Source organism: Ixodes scapularis, unplaced genomic scaffold (genome assembly GCF_016920785.2).
Source record: "Ixodes scapularis isolate PalLabHiFi unplaced genomic scaffold, ASM1692078v2 PGA_scaffold3__209_contigs__length_174095766, whole genome shotgun sequence".
Taxonomy (NCBI): Eukaryota; Metazoa; Arthropoda; class Arachnida; order Ixodida; family Ixodidae; genus Ixodes; species Ixodes scapularis.
In genome coordinates, this window is record NW_024609868.1 from 55724626 (window position 1) to 55745792 (window position 21167).

A 21167-nucleotide genomic window follows, 5' to 3' on the forward strand; every position below is an offset into this window, starting at 1 on the left:
TAAATAACAGGATTTGCTGTCACACAAGTTTCTTTTGTCCAGTAGTATGTACCCAACAGGTTTCTTTGAAATTGGCTTAACGAGACACATGATGGTGAATCAATAAAGGAGATTAAACCTTGGGGCTAGCTATGCACGGTTTCAATACTAGGTATAAAAGGAATGCCCTGTTACCGATTGCATGCCATTTTTGAGGCTTGAGCCGTGATTGTTTCAATGTCTAGGAAACGTCAATATGATCCTGTCTCGTAAATATTACAACTAGCCATTTATGCGTGCGAGTGAAGGACTTCTTGACCATTAAATAGCTTCACCCTATTTCTAATGAGAGACTCGTAAAACCCCACCCGCAATTAAAAAAAAAAAAAATTGCACGAACATTTTGGTTTTGAAACGCCGCCCGGGAAATTGAACTGGCGGTGTTCGCCTTCCACGTCGCGCATTTCTGCTTCGTACCCCGCGCATTAAAGCGAACACGGCCGGACGAATTGCGTCAATTTTGTGTCGCGTATTTCCTTTATGGGGTTCGGACCTAAAACGAAAAACATTTCGAGCCTAAACGCTCCAACAAAGAGTGTTTAGTCGCGCAGCAAATGCAATGCGAGCCGCCCTGGCCACCCGCTTCATCCAGCCCATGCATTCGCGACGCCCTCTCGTGCCGTCGACACGAAGTGCGGCCGCCGTCAGCGCGCTCTGACCTCACTACCCCTCCTCTAGTTCACTTTAATATTGTGCCGCGCCGCCATCACCAACCACGACAAGTGGCGCTGCGGTCGTACCAGGCTCCAGTGCTGCCGGCCATTTCATTGCGTTAAGCGCGATCCAAAGCAACGCTTCTTTTTGCGCCTGTAGGTCGTGCGGCTGCGGATGTGACGCATTTCGTGGCGTTTTTGCTGTTTCCGGGCGCGCTTTCTGAGTCAGAACCGTGCGCTTTGGTTTGGACGGGCGAAACTTCGGGCGAGCGCGCACGCAGGCACGAGCGCACAAGCAAGGTGCAACTGCGACAGACTGGCCGGCCAGACGGCGAGAGGAAGAGAGAGAGAGAGATCGCGTTGTCATGTTGGAAGAGAATAAAAGGGGGGGAGAAGAGGGCAGCCAGACGGCGAGAAACGCGGAGCCGGAACTAGTTTGCCCTCCACCGATTGGCCGGGACACAGGAGCGCCCAATACGTCACCGGGCGTTTTTGTGCGCGTTGAGAAAGAAGTTGAAATCAACCAACTTTCTTGTGCGCGCCCGGAAGGAGCGAAGAAGCGGCGCGACGTCACGAAAATACGTCACATCCGCAGCCGCACGACCTACAGGCGCAAAAAGAAGCGTTGGTTTGGATCGCGCTTTACCGTAGTGCAGTATGTAGTGTCCGGAGAACGCGCATGCGAAGTGCGCCCGTAAGCTGCTGTAAACTGAGGTTTCGTGCTGCTTGTGGCTAGCTAAACTCTCGATGGTCATATACACAAACCGCTCTTCACCGAATATACGACTAAACGTCGCCTGAACGAAATATAACCTCAATCTCACCGGTCAGCTGGACTCCTCTATCTGCGAGAGCTGTGACGTCGTAGAAACGCTGGAACATGTCCTTTGTCAGTGCGCCCTCTACGCTGACCAAAGAAATGAATTGATAAACTCCCTCGCTCTTCACAAGGGAGAAGCGCTCACGCTCAATCATTTCCTGCGGCTATGGCCATCAACATTGCAAGGAGTCAAGTCGACGAGTTAATTTATTTATTTTCTCCAAAAGACTAAACTTGACAAAAACACTGTAGGACACGCTCCAAAAGTAAGTGACAACCATCCTCAAAGTTTTCTTTCTTTCTTTTTTCTTTTTTTGCCTCGTTTTCCTTTTCCCATGTCTAAGTAGCAATCCTGCAAATTCCCGCGGGATAACCTCTTCGTCTTTCCAAAAGAACATAATTTTCTCTCTTTGTCGATGGTCATGCATTCATCATGCCAACGTAACTGAATGCACGAGCGCTTACAAAGCGAACCAGACATCGAGACATTTTTCTCTAGGCTCCGCGTGACCCGGATCTCCGCGCGACATGAGATCGCGCAGTTCCTCGTCTCGACAGAAAAATCTTCCACAAGTCACGTGTGTGCAACCTTCATTTTCATGCAGAGGACATCTTAAAGTCGTAGACACACGTTATCGATGGGAAGAAGGTGCAGATCGAGCAGGGTAAGTGGAGTCTCGCGGGAAGAAATCGACCGTAGGCATCCCCAAACCTACCACCTTATCATTTCATAACCACCGGTGAAGAATAGGAAACTGCCAGATAGGGAGCGCACAGGTCCAGAGACATCAGCCTGAAAGAAAGATATGACGGATTTGCACCTGAAGCTCTCAAGCCCCCATCATGCTCACTAGTGAATCTGCTGGCTGGCATCGAGCCACGAAGTAATGGAAAGCGAGACAAAGGCTGAACGAGTACTCGGGAACCTGTTCTGGTCGATTGTGAACCTCCTCACAAGCCTACACACTTACTCAACTAGGGTGTAGGCTGCACTTTTGAGCAGTTCACAGTGTAAGGCATTACGACTTGATAATGAGCATGCACTTTTACATAATATTTCTCGCAGAAACGAGGCGAGTGACTGAGAAGGTTAAGGATGCCACAAAAAAGTATCGCTTGATATAAATAGCTTTTGGCACTGAATTCAGCCGCCCAGATGAGGGTAGTTTGCAACAAAGTTGGGTAAATAAAATGTTTTAATTTCGGTCTGGAGTGATTTTACGTAGCACTCTTAAAATGATCCAATGCGCATGCGAATGCTTTTACAGCCACGTACACAAGTAGATGTGTCATTTCCCTCGTCGGGAGCATTTGGCAGGTCAATCTCTTGGACTGGATCTGATTTTCTCGTGAACTGTATAGAATGCGTGCATTGATGGAAGCGCTATTCGAAGCCCAGGCGACGCGCTTGTGCTCCTCTTGAACGCCTGTCTGCGTCCCAGTGCGTGCCAACTTGTACGACTAAGCACAGAAGTCGTCATTGAAGGGACTTCTGCGCGTTTTCAAACACTGTCGGTGTCGCGGTCTTACGCACACTAGAAACTGGTTACGCAACGCGTAAACCCAAAACTCCGGAGATCACTAGCGAAGTAAAAATTCTTTGACAAAGCCAAATTTTGAGGTGACTTCTACAGCCTTCTAAGGGACTTTCTTTTTTCAATAATCCTAAAAAAAATACCGTTAAAAACTTTTTTTTTTGTCGTTATATATTTTTATTGCGTATGTACGCAGCTCACTCTACATGGGTCGCTCTGCGCTGCTGCGAAGAATTTCGGGCGGCCGTCACGGAGTTTTCGAGTAAAGTTCGTTGCTCACAAAGAAATTAAGTTAATAAGACTATAAGTAAGCTGGAAAATTAGACATTTCTGATTAGTTGCATCCAAAAGCGCGCGACGCCCCGCTGCCAGCATTAGTGCCATCAAGCCCCTCTATCCTGGGAAAAGTGGCGCCACTCATTGTTGCGGGAATGCTCGAGACACGTGTCACGCGCCACTTCTGGGAAGAACATGGCGTCTGAAATCTAGGTCAGTGCTGCGCTGTGCCGCCATGATCTCCCCAAAATCTGCACTTTGCACATGCCTGGTGCATCGAGCGCTACGTTTGAAACATGAAGGGGTTTTGCAGTGCCACAAAGATGGATGCTACCGCTCATGCTTCGTCTGCTCCTTCCGTCGAACTGCTCGATAGGGATCGCGTGGTTCATGGGTCGAAAGCGCTGATTGTCTGCAAACGCCTCCGCCTTTCCGTCTGCTTTTCTCCCCTCCACGCGAACAGGCAGCGCATTCGCACTAGCGACAAATGTCCCCAGGAGGCGTCCGCCATTCAATTGTAAACGCTCCCCTTGATTTGAGATGGATCTTCTCAGTCTAGGCTTTCTACAGGCATGTTGCTACCGCCGCGCCACGGGAGGCACTTACTTGATCGAATGGTGTTTAGCGAACGCGCACGCTTCACCGAATGACACTTTAGCGAATAGTCGGACGCCGCGAAGCGGCGTTTTCGGGTGGGTCAAATGGGTTCACATTTTTGTAATGAGCTGCCGCAGACTGTCGCCGGCGAAGCGGCGTAAAGCGCAGCGCGACGGATGGGTTAACGCGCGCCCCCGTTATTCGCTAAAACGTCGATTCGCCCAAAATGTCACTGTTCGCTAAAATGTCGTTCGCTCATGTGATATGGACCCCCGCGCCACAGGCACTGGAATCTGCTCAGGCCTGTCGCGAGAAGTTGACAACCTACCGTCCTTTTGTTAACGTATACGTGTTGGTGGTTCAGAAAATGATTTCCTTCCGTTGTATTTTATAGTCAAAGTCAAGGAGGATATCTTTCCCCAAATATTCAGCCTTTTCATTACGAGCGAAATTGTACTTTTTTATGGCTCTTCGGATATATTCGTCTGGCCACCCCTGGCTATGGTATGCAATAAGTCTTACCAGTCGTACCAACGGAAGCACTCTCTACAGTGATACGGACCCCCAAACGCTTTGAAAATCCTTCACATCCCATCTCACAAGTTATGTGCCGCGTTGTCAGAGACACAGGTCCACGGGCGTGGATCCGAACAGTGCTCTATCTCCACCAACAATGTAGCCTGGAAAACGCTTTCTGAAGCCACGCGCTCACGTCTATTGGCCACGAGATGTTTCGGTTGCGCCGTCTGACGGTTCCTATCACTGACGTCACGACCGAGATTATTAGCAGTGAGCGACAAGCTCGATGGTGCGTAAAAAGAGCGGCGGAAGCCTGGTCATTACGTTCCTCAATCAATACCGTCAAAGGTGACAGTTTACCTTTTCTCCTATTTCCGTCGGTGAGAGCAGAACTCATCATACTAAAAACGTCACAGTGAGCGTTTGACCCATCGGATTCTAGTGACGCTTTTGGTCGCGCGCGTCGCCAACTCCCTCGGTAGCAATGCACGGAACCCCTGAGATGAATTGGGCTCTACCTGATATTTGGAAAATCCCGTCGGTGATGGAAGCAAAATGAATTTTCTGCCCTCGGATGGAGAGTAGCAGAGGAAAGACTCCATTCGCGATTAAAATTATATATATATATATATATATATATATATATATATATATATATATATATATATATATATATATATATATATATATATATATATATATAAACGAAATTGTGCAGATGAATGAACCGTACTGCACTGTGCTCAAAGAGTACAACGTAATGAGACATATAAATGTGCTGATTTATTTATTACAATCATAACATGTTAAAAAAAACAAAAAAACAAAAACGAAGAGATTTAAAAAGTGGGTTATAAGGCAGCAGACCAAGTTTCTAAAGTCAGCTAGCGTCTTGGAAAATGCTGAGATTGCCAGTTACCGTATGAGCGAAATCATGAACAAGGCACAAATACCTTTTTAATTGAGAAGTAGTCAACGAGCCTCATTATGTCGCGATTAATGCCTTCTCTTGAGAGAAACGAATGTAGCGAACTTCTTTGCCGAGGACAGCGTCTACGAGACGTTCAGGCTTCCGCTTGAAAAGTTGTGTGAAATGAGGAAAGTTTACTAGGGTCATTTCAGACACTTGTATACAAGAGCCTATATACAAGACCCATGTATACGACCCTTAAAGGGATACTGAAGCGAAACTTATAATACACCTATTATGGTCAGAAATAGGTTCAATATGATCAATGATATTCATAAATCATAATCGCGCGTTTGTATTTTGAACGGATGGCTATATTTTTCACCCTGATGGGCCCGATTGGGCGCGCGCTCAAAAATCGGCCATCGGAGAGCGCGATGCGTCTTGGGATATTGGGCGCATTCGTGACGTCACTTGTGCCGGTCGGGAAAGGCTACGGCGTGAATGTTGTGGTTACGAGCGTTGCCACTTGGTGGCGCGTCGACGATTTACGACCTGTGACAACGTGGCCGTTTGAGATGTGCAAGGGCTGCACGCACGCTGCACCACGGGACCACGGCTGACCACGGCAAGTCGGCAACCACGGCAGCACCAGGCAGCACTGACAAAACCAGCTCTGAGGCCGGATTCTCAAAGCGAATTCACGACGAAAAAAGTGCGTACGACATATTTGAGAGAAAACCCGTGCTCTCGAAACGAAATTGTCGTAACCTTTGCGCAGGTTACGACAGAATCCTACGACAGCTCCGAAGCTGTCTTACGCACTTTTTACGATCAAATCAACAAGGCCGACAGCGTCGCTCAGTTACTTGGTCTCGGCCACCAACGGACATTTATTTTTCTTCGTGCTCTTCTCGTGCGTCCCGACTTCAACCAGCAAGAAAAAAAGGAAGGAGTACTTAAAACAGACCACGACGGTCAAGAACGCAGGATCCACAAACACACGAGAAGAGCTACAACAGCCACGATTCTGCCGACCGAGCGAGCTCGGCAGAATATAGTAGGCCTAGCAGCAACATCGACTCATCGCACCGTTGCTCCGGCGGTCCTTGGCCAAGACCGTCTGTCCATGACCGGCTGGCCTGCTGAATGGAATATGCCCGCGCGACCCTTGTGGACCCTTACCGGATGAGTAGTTTGATCCCTGAACTAAATTTCAGAGGTCAATATTTTCCCCTTGTCATCTCGATCTCCTTGTTTTCCGAGACAGCGGTGACGAACGCTGTCGTCGAAAAGGGACTCTCATTGATTCTATCTCCTTGTTTTGTGTGATATAGAGCTCAAATAAACGCCATACGGATTACCTTGGCAACTCGGTATGTACACTCTGTTATTAGTATGCCATTTTTATTCTGACTCGACGCTACGTCAGTGTCGAGCTATAGCAGTTCGTGGGAGCTACGCGATGTCGGTCTAACCTTTCTTTGCCGAGTGTCATGTCAGTATCGAGTTGCAATCGTAAAAGATCGGTTCGGAAGCGCTTACCGAAACGCGGTCTAACAGAGCGAATCCAGCACTTCGATCAAACGCGCGTGTCCGCTCCGAGTGCGAACAGGTATTTGGCATTTGCGTGGCTCTTGCTGACACCCTCGTAGTTCAAACATATCCTTTTTAACGTCGGCTCGCAGCTCGCAACTCGCAGCAACTAATACCGGCCGTGCCAGAAGCATGCTCGGGACGTGTCGTGCAAAGAGCCGCAACGAGAACGAGCTCACTGTGGCCAACTACGCTTTGGCTTTTTCCGCCAAGGCTTTGCGAACGCGTTCAGGCCTAGGCGAATTCTGCCGGCACGCCGTATTGCCGCAGAACGGCGCTGCTATTTTGGCACAAGTGATGTCACGAGAACTTCCCCCCATCCACCAGATGAGAATTTGAAATCGTTTAATTATGTTTAAAATTAGTTCTCCTGTGTTTTACAGCGCAATATTTATATTTCCGAGGTGGTGCCTGTCCCTAGCCCATATTTATGCAACAAGATCGGCGCTAAAATTTCGTTTCACTACCCCTTTAATTGTATACAACTATACAAAGTTCATTCAAGGTCGGAACTACTTCCTACAGAGGAACTTTAAAAAAAATCTGACAGGCACGAATCTATGTCAGTGTTCCAAAGTATTCCCCTCCTGCGATTGTTTTGGCAGTTTCCTAATTCATTTGGTGTAAATAGAACTGGGCAGCGTGACTGCAGACGGATGAACGTGTCCGAGCTGTTTTATTGTTATCCGCCTCGTCCTTTGCCATAATGTTGACGAAATTCGTGCTCTCTTGTCCATGACATTGTTTGTTTCGCGTACTGTGATTGCACACTTCTCAAAGTTTCTACTGTTTGAACGTTCTCCCTCTCCAGAATTTTTTTTTTATGCCCAGCTGCTCTACAGCTACAGAGACAATGCGTTAAATACGCCACTTTGGGCGTCCGTAAATTTTATTGCGCTACACTTGGTCAACGATTTTTACGGACAAAATTCCCAGTCAACCTTGAACGATCCTTGTACCTACAACAGACGGCGCCGTTTCCTGACGGGCAGGGTGCGTGACGTTACGAAGCGAATGAGTGCCAAAATGTAACGCGCATAGCACCCTGGTTACCCGCTGCGCCCCTCGTCGGGAGCACGTGTGTGAGAACTCCACTCGTACGAACAAACTGGATCACATATTTGAGCAGTGTTGTAGGCGTTACCGAAAAAAAAAAAGGAACGAAATACGTTATTCGGTACTTGCAAATAAAAGGAACGCGTTGCCATCTTACGTCACCTCAAAATAAAAGGAACGCGTTACAGCTACCGTAACCGATAAAAAGTAACACGGGTTACTTTTGCTTTTCGTTTTATTTATGAATTAACACGTTTTACTGTTTTGAGGTTACAGGCATGCATACGCGCCACTTTTCAAGAAACATTATGGTCATGCAGAAACTGAACATAATTACTTTATTTTTTCTACGGTTCCACCTAAATACTCGTGGAAAAACGCAAAAAAAACGCGGAAAAACTAGGAAATTCACATGACTCGGCGCCTATCAACACACACACAAAAAAAATTGAGGTGTAATTTTTTTATATTTTGAGAAGGAAAAGTAACGAGTAATGCAAATTCGTCCCACGTTACTTCAAATAAGTAAGGTAAGTACGTTACCCGTAACTGTTTTGAAAAAGTAACGAGTAGGCAGTACGTTACTACGTTACCGAAAAATAACGCTTTATCGGTAACGCGTTGCCGCCAACACTGCATTTTAGCGATCACGCCACAGCGCACCATGTCCATTGAAGCGCGATCTCGCCTTCACAGTTGGGGTATTGCACCGCGGGAAGCTGTATGAAGGAATTTCTATGATTGTGCATTGCGATTTGCAGCTAGAACGACCGAGATACAAAGATAGCGCCTTTGGGCAGTGACGAATGTGACGATACCGCTAAGAATAATCAAAAGCCCGTGCTCTAACATTTTGGACGTCATGGCAGAAGGATCGCAAGCACACAGAAATTGCACACGACTGCTTCTTCGGCATTCAGTTAGGCCTCACGTCTAGTCAATGCGTCGAAGGAGACCCGACGTTGAGCTCAGGCCCACCTGTTGAGTTGGCGTCATTCGAAAGTGATGACGTCACGTGACCGTAGAGGAGGCGGTTCATATGATTTTAAGAGTTCAGGTGGCGTTGAACGTTACTGCCCGCCTATGTATGTCTGGATAAGCATATTACACCACACATGATAGCAATGTTGAGACCCATCAATTTATGAAAAAAAAATATAGCACTACAAATCGATTGTATGTTCTAACCGCGTCGCGTATTGTACGTACTAAATCATGCACCGAACATTTTTACTAATATGTTCTTAATATTATATTTTTCTAACGTTCTTAGGACTTCAATATATCTCACCGCAGCTGATCATTGGCGCTTTTGTGATGCGACCTGTAAGTACCACTTTTTGACAAATGATAACCCGCGTACAGAAACGTTATGTGCGCCACTGTATTGCTTACTACGTATCACCCCGCTTTCTACGTATGAACAGATGCCTGTCTGATCTCGAGAGCAGAACCACTAAACAATGATATTTCATTTTTCAGTTCAAATTTACACAAATATACAAAGCGTTTCAGCCGAATGCATTAAAAAAAATACAAATAGGGCAGTTGAGAAAAAAAAAATCTAGAACGAACCGCCAGCAACAGCGGACGCTAAAGTTGGCATAAACATACTAATTAACTTTGTTACAACGGCAAGTTTCTAGCTTCGGACACGACGATCTCATGTCCGTTTCTCAAACGGAGAAAAGGCTCTTTTCCCAAACCTTGCAGTGCAAGAGAATGTTAAACTTTTTCTCTTCACGCAGGACGCGCTCCCCCGAGCCAATACCTCTCCGGGTACTCCCACTCCCTGGCCATCCCTTAATCACCCCCCCCCCCCCCCACACACACACACACACGCACACACGCACACACACACACACACACACACACACACACACACACACACGCACACACACACACACACACACAAACACACACACACACACACACACACACACACACACACACACACACACACACACACACACACACAGCACCAGCAACGCCGCAAACACCTTGAGCAACAACGCCTCTCGAGGACCGATGCCAGCATCATCCGGCGAGCCCAAACAGGCACACTCCCATTACCTCACTTCACACCTTTTTACCCAGGCACAAGGCTCTCCCAAGTGCCCCCATTGTGGCGGCTATCCCAACATCCCACATACCTACTGGTACTGTTCCCACGCTCCTAGTCCACCTTCCTCCCCAAACCCTCCCTCTTCCTGGCAGGAGTGGCTGGCCCCCCCGCCCGATCGGGTGGAACAGTTCTTCGAAGCGCTCGTTGCCCTGATTCCTTTCAAAAGAATGCCCTGGACATAGGGCAATATTCTTTTCAATAAAGATGTTCTCTTTCTCTCACGCAGGAAAACCGAAATGCAGTGCATGAGGAGAGCAGGAAGGCGCTTCTCATGCGCCTTCTTTTGTGGCGATTATAAATCACTTTGAACATCACTGCTGAAAGGAGACTTCAGCATTTATTCGAATAAATAAGGTTGGCATTACTTCTCGGCATATTACATCACGTTTTACCCAACGTGTTTCATGCGGACTTTCAAGAACGAATTTGTTAAATGTTTTAGGGGGGAAGCTCCTTTGCGTCTAACCTTGTCCGTCCGGCGTCCGTGCTCACACCAATTGCACTGCCTCCCAGATCGGCCCACTCAAAAAAAAAAGTTACAGGTTCGAACTCAGGACCGCTGGCTCACGAGGCAGACGTCTTAACCACTACGCTACACTCCAACGTTGAATGCAGCCGCTCAACGTCTATCTAGGAGAGGGCGCTGCGGTCAAATGCGTATATAATCGCGTTAAACTTTGCATGCACTGGCTCAACGTTTATAGACGAGAGGGCGCTGCGGTCAAATGTTAAAATGCGTATAAAACCACGTTCCATACCACACATTCTCTTTCTGACATGGACCGTTGACTTAAGCGGTGGAGATGCGTTCCCACGGCTTCTAGCGGATCCAAGCTGATCCGCTAGAAGAACCACTGGCTCTGCATTTCACCGACCATAAAGCGGTAATAATGAAGTCGAAACGCAACCCGGAACTCAGCACTACCCATGAGCAATAAAAAAAAAAAAATCAGCACCATCAGCACTACCTATGAACAATAAAATCAGTGTCATCAGCACCCACCAGAGATTCGCCCCAATCAACATCATTCACCACGTGGAGATGCGGCCTCTTTTTTATCATCGATTTCGGAGGTAAATCTCCTTGGTGATAAAGCGTCTTATTCACTATCAGCAACCGAATGCTTTACTGGGTGATGCCCTGTCATGAATGTGACGTTCCCGTTGCGCTCGAATGAATCACTTAACTAAAACATCATGACGAGGAAACATTTCTAGGGGAGTGTATTGAGTGAAATAAAAGTATGCGCCTGTCTGGGGGTGGGTAAGATGAAAAAAGAACAAAAATCGAAAGGAAGCCCGAAAGTGTAGAACGTCTTGAGTTATTTTGTTTCTCGCCAGTGTACGACGACCAAACTCAAACAACGATTTGATTGAAGAAGAAGCAAAAAAATGACAATGAGCGTATTTTTGTTTTGTTTTTTTTGTTGTTTTTTTTTGTTTGGGGCTGATAAACGGTCTTGCTGTGCATGTTTCTAGCCCTGTCCGTTTATACGCTGATAGCTTTTGCGTTTATCGTTATATTTCCGGTGAAGCGGATTCGTAATTTTTACAAGAGGACTTTAACACTGTTATATCATAGTACCTGCCATAGATGGAACATGACCTTAAACTTTGAAAAACGTAATGTCGTCACGTTTACAAATAAAAGGCAACCTCTGGCCACGGAATACTTCCTGGGTTCTACAAGTCTATCCTTCTCAACTGAATATAAGCATCTAGGGGCTTTTTTTTCTAGTGACCAGTCATGGGACGCTCATCTTGACGATTTCTCCTCGAAGGCCAATCGCGCATTAGACTTCCTTGTACAAAACTTTAGACAAGCACCTCTAAAACTCAAAGAAATTTTATACATGTCAAATGTGCACCCTATTTTAAAATATGATTCTGAAGCTTGAGATCCAGTATCTACACACAACTTAAGCGTATCCAGAAACGTGCGCCTCGCTTCGTTTCCAGCAAATATGAGTTTTCAAAGAGCTCCTCTGAAATACGAAAGCTCGCGCTGCAGAACCCAAGGACCCTGGGTTCGAGCCCCACCCCTGCCCGTTTTGATCTGCATGAGCACCGTAGCGACGTGCAGTCGCAGTCGTACTGCGCTGGCAGAATTCCTCATCTACAGTGTTAACCAGTGCCGCCCCGTCCTAGCAGACCGACAGACGTCCAACTTGACCTTCTTGGTTTTCCTCTGAAATACGTTGCAAATAGGGATTGTCGTTACTGGAGGTCAAAATAAAATATCTTCTGCTGTTTTTATTCTAAAGCATATATTGAATGGTACAACTGGCATTGAGAGAGAAAATTATTTTTAAAAAAAACTAACCTCCGTGTCCCCACGAACAGATCGTCACTTAAAGGTACGCGAATTGCGGTGCAGAATTAACATTTTCAAGAACACTTTCTTTCCACGAACGGTGCGCGAACAGAATAACTTACCAGCTGAAGTTGTCACTACACCTCCTTCATCTTTCTTTTTTCTTACTGTCATACAAAAGTTGTTGCTGGAATGATTATTGCCTTGTTCGTCTAAGGCTGCTCGTTTTATTTTCTTAATATCTTTTGATGTGCTGAAGTTTCTGTGCAATGTCATTTCTATATCACCGTTATGCGTCACGCAAAGTTCAATGTACTTTTTTATCGTTTGTCTATTTTTTGTATTGCCTTACCCCCTACAATAATGCCCAGAACTAGGTGATGTAGGTATCTGAATAAATTAATAAATAAAAGTGAAATCGCCATGCCTTCTGTTCCTGCAAACATCGATTTCTTTTTTCTTCTTTTTTTTTTTTTTGTCTAATCATGTTTTTGGCTATGTCATTCGAGTGAATTCTTCTGTTGTTAGCCCCGATTGGCTGTCGTTGTGTTCTGCAGGAATGGTGATTCACAGTATTCTTCCTTTTGTAGAGTGCAGCATTTGCATTCGCGTGCCCAACTGCGTTCCTTAAGGGGTATTCAGACGAGGGAGAAATCCCGGGGGATTTCTCCCCGGCACGCGCATCCCACGGCGAAAACGTCAGGCTTTGCGATGTGCAAAAGCCTCGCGTTTTCATCTCGTTATGCGCACGTGCCGCTGCCCTCAGTCGGCGGTTTCGTGCTTCACGCGACCGAAGATTTTAACGCAGAATGGGGAATAAACCTTTCGCTAAATTACCAAGGAGAATGCTGAGAACGTAGCTTCACGCGCTGCACGCGCTCGCCTTCTCTGTAAAAAGAGAAATCGAAGTAAATAACAAAACTAAAACGTTGAGGAAGGCATGTGCAAATTGCCATTTGTTTTAGATTTTTGCTTTCCAGTTTGAACCAGTTACTGCTGCAGACGCCAGCACGTGCGGCGTGTGTGCCTACGTTCCCAGCATTAATTCCCTCCCTTTGGTGCTTGGGTAATTTAGAAAAATGTCTATTGGAGATTCGTACTGGATATTTTCGGATTTTGGACGCTCGATTCCGCGGAATCCGCTTACTCGGTTGGCGGCGGGAATAGGGCAATAATTCCTATGCCCCCCCCCCCCCCCCCCCCTCCGCCCCGGGTTTAAAAAAAAAAAAAAAAAAGAAACGCTTGGGGTAAAAATGTGTAACGATACAAAATGTCCATCGAGCCAAAATGTCCAGCTAATCACGTCATATGTGTGTCAAAACGGCCACCGAGACAAAATGTCCAAAGAGGCCAAATGTCCAACGAGTCGAAATGTTGAACGGGACGAAATGTCCAAAGCGGTCAAAATGTCTAACGATATATTCGACGAGTCAAAATATCCATCCCCGTTTAGGCGAACACGGAAGTGCTTACGTGCCGAAATGACTTGATTTGGCTTGTGCGCTACACTGCTAGCCGGGTGTTTCTACAGTGAAATACGGCCGGTGGATTTTGAGTGGTTTGGGAGCGCCCCTTTCTTGTTATCTTCGTGCATACGCAAACGCAAACGGGCATTTGCTGCTGTGAAGGCGCAAGCGTGCAGCGCTTTAGGATCGCTTCATAATCCACTAGCAGGATGGGCCCGCAAATGTTCGGCGCGATATAGCAGCATATCAGGAAAATTTTTGATGGGCTTTTAACTGCTGTTGGAAGTCAAGATGGAATAAAAGTGCGGCGTATTGAAATTATAACGCTGAGTTGCCTTTGGTTGTACACTGTTACAGACTGCCGATACCATAAAGGGCCAACAAATATGGCGGGCTGCAACGTCTGCTAGTAATATGCATACGCATAGGTGAACCCGGGCCCATTCCCTATTACAGTAGCCTTCACAGAGCAGCGACACGACAATGCATTCGGGAGCCAAAGAACTCTCACTCTCCTTACTTGACACACTCGCTTCTCTCCAGAGAACGAGAAAGCTAAGCTTAGGGTGCCTTCATGTGCACTTTGCTTGGGGTGGAGACATCTGGCCATTTTGTTCGCACTTTTACATTTATTTTTTGTTCAGAGGCGCGTGAAAGAGCGTGTCCCTGCACGCGCCTGTGGCGCTGACTGTGCTATGGCGACATTTTGTTTTCGTCGATTTCTTTGTACTTTCCCCGTGAGCGCCTGCTGTTGGCAACGGGTACTACAAAGGGTGGCATCACTCTAAACAGAAGGTCATTGAGGCACCCTAGCTAAGCTAGCCCTGAAGACTGTGACACTGAAGCATAATGTCTGAAATTTCGTTGGAAACAAAATGTCCAAGGAGTCATAATCTCTAACCAGGTCAAAACATCCAACGAAGAGACGAAATGTCCATCGACTCAAAACGTCCAAACAGGTCAGGGCGCTCAAGAGGACAGGATATTGCCGCGCGCCAAGTAGGCAGCGCGGCCGTAGCCTAACAGTTATCGCGCTTGCCTCCCACGCGAATGGCCAGGGTTCGATTCCTGGCCGTGGCTACACGTTTTTGTTTACACTGTAATGTGATGTTCTAGTGAATTCGAGAACCGTCTAGCTGATTCGAGGTTGGAATGTTCTACGCGTCGAACCTTCTACATCGAATGCTCCAGAAGCCAACGCGTGTACAAAAGCGGCTCCGCCTGGCAAGCAGGAGTCAGTCTCGCCCCAGCGCTCGATCCTGCGGTTTCGCCGACTTCGACGCCCGCGACGCTTTGTTATTATCTTTTGTACTATTTTATTTTTGGCACAAGTTCGCCATATTAAACGTTTATTTCTTCCTGTTCATCCATTGTTTTTCGTCACCACCTGTGACAATATCACGTTAGACAGAACGTCCAATATTGTGCATTTTGACCCGTTGGACATTTCGTATCGTCGGGCATTCTGATTTGCAATGCCCCCCCCCCCTCCCCCCCCCCAGGTATACTGTCCTAACACACCCCAAGGCTCAGTACAATTAACAATCTCCACCCCTCCCCCCCCTCCCTGAATCCAAATCAATAAGAAATGTGTCAAGCCCGATCCAGATGGCGTGATATTGCGTGTGAACTCGCAGCTGTGACGCCGGGCGGTCCAACTTCCACCAGGCTTTTTTCATTTTTTTAATTTTTGCCACACGAGAGACTTTGCAATGGAAGAAATCGCAAGTACAATCGCATCATGTGAATCAGGTTTAAGTCTCCCCAGATTGCCAATCTGGGATAAACCCCTGGGATGTGACCGCAGGCTTGATCTCGTGGTTCGTGTGATGCGAAAACGTTTGACACTCTGTATTTGCAGCAGAATTTCACCACGAAAGGCTGTTATATCGTCAAATCGACCTTCAGGAACCAGAAGCGTATCTCTACATTCTCATTCATGACATCTTTCCCGGAGCTCGCTACCTCTTACCGAAACGCGTTCCGCTATTGCCCTGACTCGCGATGCAGTTACGTGTGTTCTTGGAACACCCAGGTTTCCGGGAATTTAATGGTTAGTAGTCTTTAGTTACACGAAATAAGAAAACCAGTTGTCCTCTGTCTGCGCGCCAGGAAAGCTCGACGAAGGACGAGACAAAACTTCTGGAGAACACTTGAAAGATGGGGTCGCCAAAGTGTTTCTTTTTAATTAAGATTTAAAACGTTCGTGGTTCCATCAAACTAAACTGCCCCGATTTCTTCGTTTGCTTCTGTTTTGTTAGGGGGCCATCATACCTACACGTCTCGACAAGACTGCCTCGTATACCCTTTCAAACATGCTTGACTAGAGTGAAATGTATACAGTTACAAAAATTTCAGACACAGTATTCATCAAGCAGTACGCAACAAGCCTGAATGAAGAGCTGTCAGGTCTTTAAAAAGATGCATAGAAAGTTCATGGAAACGTTTAGGCGTGATTGGTTCTTTTGGCCAGAAAAGTGGCCCTTAATTTTCATGCTAAGGGAATTCTTTCTGTATGGTTTGCGCGTTACTTATATTGAGATTTTTGTTTCTGACGGTGCTCTATACATTAAGTGTAGAGGTTGGAAGTTTACCTGTCTTGTTACAATCTTTGTGCAATTTAAATTGTAAGCGAATTGTATCCAGGGTGCCATAGTGTTGCTGTCTGCTTGTAGGAGCTTTGCCACATTGATCAGCATCTGCACATACTTCGTACTCGGATTAACATTCAGTTTCTAAACTATAAGTAAACTATTGTGGGCTACAAAAAAAGCAGGAGAGAAGGGGAGGCAGCGCATGTTAGCACACCGCAGCTCGGAGCACCTGGAGCGAAATGATGAGTAGCAGGGCCCGAGGGTCTTGGATTCTATCTTTACTCCCGCCCATTTTGATCTGAATAATCACCATACCGTAGGGCAACCCTAACAACTGCGTGATGCACGTTGAAGCCCCCAGGCTGGCAGAGCTACTTCTCTGGCTAAATTTCTCATCTACAGCGTCAGACAGCTAGTGTTGTCATAGTATCACATATCAACCTTACGCTGTGTAAATACCTATTGTCTCAACTGCTTTTACCACACGAAATGGTGAGCTCGCTCTTGCCACGACGTGACTTCGTATTCGTGTATATATATATGTGAACGAAGAGGGGAGAAGGTGACTAGTGAATTTATGGGATTAAAGTTAAGGAAAGGAAAAGAGAGCTGGCGAAAAATTGGGCCAGGAGCGGGGTTGAACCCGCAACCTTCGCCTGTCCGGGGCGACGCCTTAACCCAGTGGTCGGCAATCTTTTGGTGAAGCGGGCCGAGTCGCGGCGAAGCCTAGGCGGAGCGGGCCGGACGGCAAGCAGGGGGGGGGGGGGGGGGGGGGGGAGTTAAAGTTAAAACAAAGCACTTGCACGAACTTACATTGACGTACATAAATTGAAAATGAACAGTTTCTTTATTTCACGACAAACAACATGAGATACGACATTTACCCGAAAACGTAGAGACTCCTCTCAGTGAGACTTTTGGTGTTGAACTGCGCTCGCCAAACTACGAACATCCACATTCAAGCTGCTAACTGCGGGTCGCAAAACATTGTGGGGGTTCTCGTCAGTCATTCGTGAGCGGAAGTTGGATTTTATGCACTTCATTCGTGAAAAAGTCTGCTCGCAGACGGGCAGTAGTCAACTTTATTTTTTTATTTTTTCTTTAGCTGACTGCGTAGGGGGGAGGGGGGGGGGGGGTTACCGGGAGGCTGAGGGCCGTATGAAACTACCTCGAGGGCCGGATCCGGCCCGCGGGCCGCTGGTTGCCGACCACTGCTTAACCGATTAGACCATCCCGGCCACTGGTTTCGGCGGACTCGAACAAGCGAAGGCCGCGGGTTCAATCCCCACTCCTGGCCCAATTTTTCGCAAACTCTCTTTCCCTTTCCCTAACTTTAATGCAATAAATTCAATAATCACCTTTTCCCCTTTCTCTCTCTCTCTCTCTCTCTCTCTCTATATATATATATATATATATATATATATATATATATATATATATATAGTCTTCCTGTCGAAGGCCGGACTCCGGCCAAAACGTCGAATAAACCGTCGGTTGTTGCTGTTTTCACCAAGGGTTTTCTTTTCTTCTCAGTTATATACCCACGCCTTCGGCCCCCCGCCATTATGTATATATATATACATACAAGTTTTTTTTTATATATATTTATTTCAGATTTGTTTTAAAGGGGCGATGGGACGATTTTTGTATTTTGCGCAAATACCGCTTAGAACAGATCCCTGACGTTAATGACCTGTGAAATACCCGTTTGTTTTTCACCACACGCAATCGAAGTCACAGAAAAAAATAAAGGAAAACGAGCAGAGGTCATCCCCTCAACTCGCAGCCAGAACAAGCGGCCACGTGATCTGGAGCCGATTATATGCCGCCAATGTTGATCATAGCCATGCGCTGGGGTTGGCAAGGCATAGGACACGCGCTGCGTTCCAGACATTGTTATGGTTCGGCTGTTGTCGTCATTGCAGCGATTGGAAACAGGACACTACCCGAATGCTTCTCGGGCTGTCGATTATCACGAGCCCAAATTGAGTGCCCACGCAATGCTCGGGTCCAATCTATAAGCCGCATTCAAATATCGTCACTGGGCGGTACTGCTACCGCCGAGCTACGTCATCAGGTTTTGCGAAGGAGAGATTGAATGAAAACGCTCGGTTTTGTCCTCGAAATTACAGCGCAACAAAGGAGTTTCTTGGTCAGTGCCGTTGCGTGCGAGTATCCTCGAGTCCCATTAGTGCCAGTAAGCTCGTGTAAAGTGAAAAACATTCCAATTGAATATCGTTGCACCGCTCCTTTAAGAAAGCTGTGAAAGCTACACTTATGCGGTTTGTGGAGATGAGTTATATGGCCAGGGGGACATAGTACAGGGAGACAGTCGCAACCATCATTTGGCTAATTAAGTAAAATGTGTTAATTAATTTTTCAATTATTAAAAATAGACATATAGTTCCAATTGGAAACTTGTTGAGCATCATCGAAAACCACTAAATCAACTCTTTTTAGAAGAATATAACGCCGGGACAGCATCTTTCGGCGTTCTGTAAAAACGTTTCTTTTGGACTCTTTTGGGCTCGTTTCTAGATTTCAATCGTACCTTTGCGCCCGCGGTCCTGCACCCCGGTGGTCGAGACACGAAGCCACCCCCTCGCCTCCCTCGTACAGTGGAGGGAAGTAGGGCGCACGTGTGTTGCGCGTCTCAGCCACTGGGGAGCAGGACCACAAGCGCGTAGTTGCGCTCCGATAAGAAACCGAAATCTAGAAACGCGTCCGAATGAAGCGTTTTTACAGAACGCCATAAAATGTTGCCCCGGCATTATATCCTTCTAAGCAGAGTTAATTTAGGGGTTTTCGATGATGCTCAGCAAGTTTCTAATTGAAACTATATATCTATTTGTAATAATTAAAAAGTCAATTAACACATTTTACCTAATTAGCCGACTGATGGTTGCGACTATCTCCCTATACTATGTCCCCCTGGCCGTAAAACTCAGCTGCACAAACCGCATAAGTGTAGCTTTCTGGGCTTTTTTTTAACAAATCTAAAAGAATAAAAAAAAAAAAAACCTGTAATTATATATCAGCGGTATAAATGTATTCTTAGACAGCCAGGAGCCAAGAAAGAGGTGTGCGGCCAGGTCCAGCCATCTAATTATCCTTCATGAAACATGACTGAGAACCTCTCGCAAAGTAGAGAGCGCTGTCATCAGCAACGCCGTGACGCTCTTATTGGGCGGTCCGCAAAGTCTTTATCAGCACAAACACGGACACTGACACGGACACAAAGACGGTGATCGGATGACTCAATAGACTCAAATAAATAGTTCTTGGATACGGAGTACTCCCTTACGCATATCAAGAAAGGTGAAGTTGTCTTTTTCCCTTCCCAAACTGAGGCCGGACTTTTCAGCTGGCAATTAATAAAGGATAACCACAAGTCGTACGATGGGGTCACGGCATAAAAAGCAGGTACAACCGGGTCATTAGCGGATTCCCGGAAAAAGAAAACAAGCTTCTCGACGCGGGTGAGGCCAAGGGAAAGAAAGTTAGGCAAGCGGAACAAGCGCTCGTCTTCTAAAATGTTTCACGGTTTCACTTCCCGTTCGTGCGGCAGGTCGCGAGCCAAAAAAAGCGAATCTTGTCGCGGCTTTCCCAGGGAGATGAGAATGTCTGCGTCTATCCGGTTTTCCGCTGGATTTCAGTGGCGTTCCTTTGCCTTGACACGATTTCCGCGGTCGCATCCTCCGGCGTGGCGCTCTTCTTTCTTCTTCCGAGTTTGGCTGGCTGGGCCTGCAGCAGACAGGGCCGACACGGCCAGGAGGATGCGTGCCTAGAATACAGTGTGCTTACAACTGCTCGATCGGGTCACGTGGTTTTAGGGGCCGCGCTCGCAATGCGAGCTGCGAGGAGGTGGCAAGAGCGTTGATCGTGTGCAAGTACCTTTCCGCCCGTTTTCCTCTTCGCCACGCGACAACGCAATGTATGCACACTTACAACCAATTTTCCCAGGAGGCGTCCACCATTAAATTGCGAAATCTATCTATGGTATTAGTTGCTCATTCTCTTAGATCTGGACTCTCTATCCAGGGGGGACGACAGGTGCCGCCTTCTCGTGGGCCACAGGTGAGTTCTGGCGGCGAGAGCGGCGAGAGCTGACGCACTTTCCCTTGCCCCGGCGACCACCGGCACCGAGGGGCCCACCAGAACGGTCTGCGGTGGAATCCAGACGAAGTGCGTTGCTCGCCCTCGAGGACTCCATGACGCGGATGACATGGACCGGCTTCAGGTGAGTCTCGCCGTGAACGCTCGCGCACCGAGGCTCAAGGAACGCATTGTCCGACGTCGTCGTCGTTCCAAAGTTCTAAGGGATCCAAGCTTTTTCGCCCTTCGTATTTTTTTTATTTTCTTTTTAATATTTGCGTGTGGAGGGGAGGGAGGCACCGAAGAGAGAGGCCAAGCGGAACGCACTGCCTTCCGTTTCTCATTGAAAGGGCAGGAGGAATGCGGCAGGAATGCTCGTGGCCGTCATTCAGCGTTTGTTTTAGACGTCGCCGGGGAAATGTTTTCGCGTCGGGGGCATCCGTTGTTTCCTCTTCGCTTCAGAGAAAAAGCTCTTTCTCGCTCTGGCATTACAATACGACTGTCCCTGTGGATTAAACCTGTACTTCAGAGATGTTCCGCTATAATCCATCTCGAGAGTCCCAAACAGAGCC

At 47.1% G+C, this 21167-nt stretch overlaps 1 protein-coding gene across 2 annotated transcripts in view; it reads left to right on the top strand.

Moving 5' to 3' along the window:
- Positions 1–20423: 20423 nt before the first annotated feature.
- LOC8052749 (protein spaetzle 3) overlaps positions 20424–21167 on the top strand; it is a 71057-nt gene continuing 70313 nt past the window's right edge. The window contains exon 1 of one of the 2 annotated variants that reach the window (XM_040212937.2): positions 20424–20740. In XM_040212937.2, coding sequence (XP_040068871.1) covers positions 20726–20740 — 15 coding nt within the window. In that variant the 5' untranslated portion in view covers positions 20424–20725. The remainder of the gene's footprint in view (positions 20741–21167) is intronic. The other variant, XM_040212938.2, reaches the window with a different exon arrangement.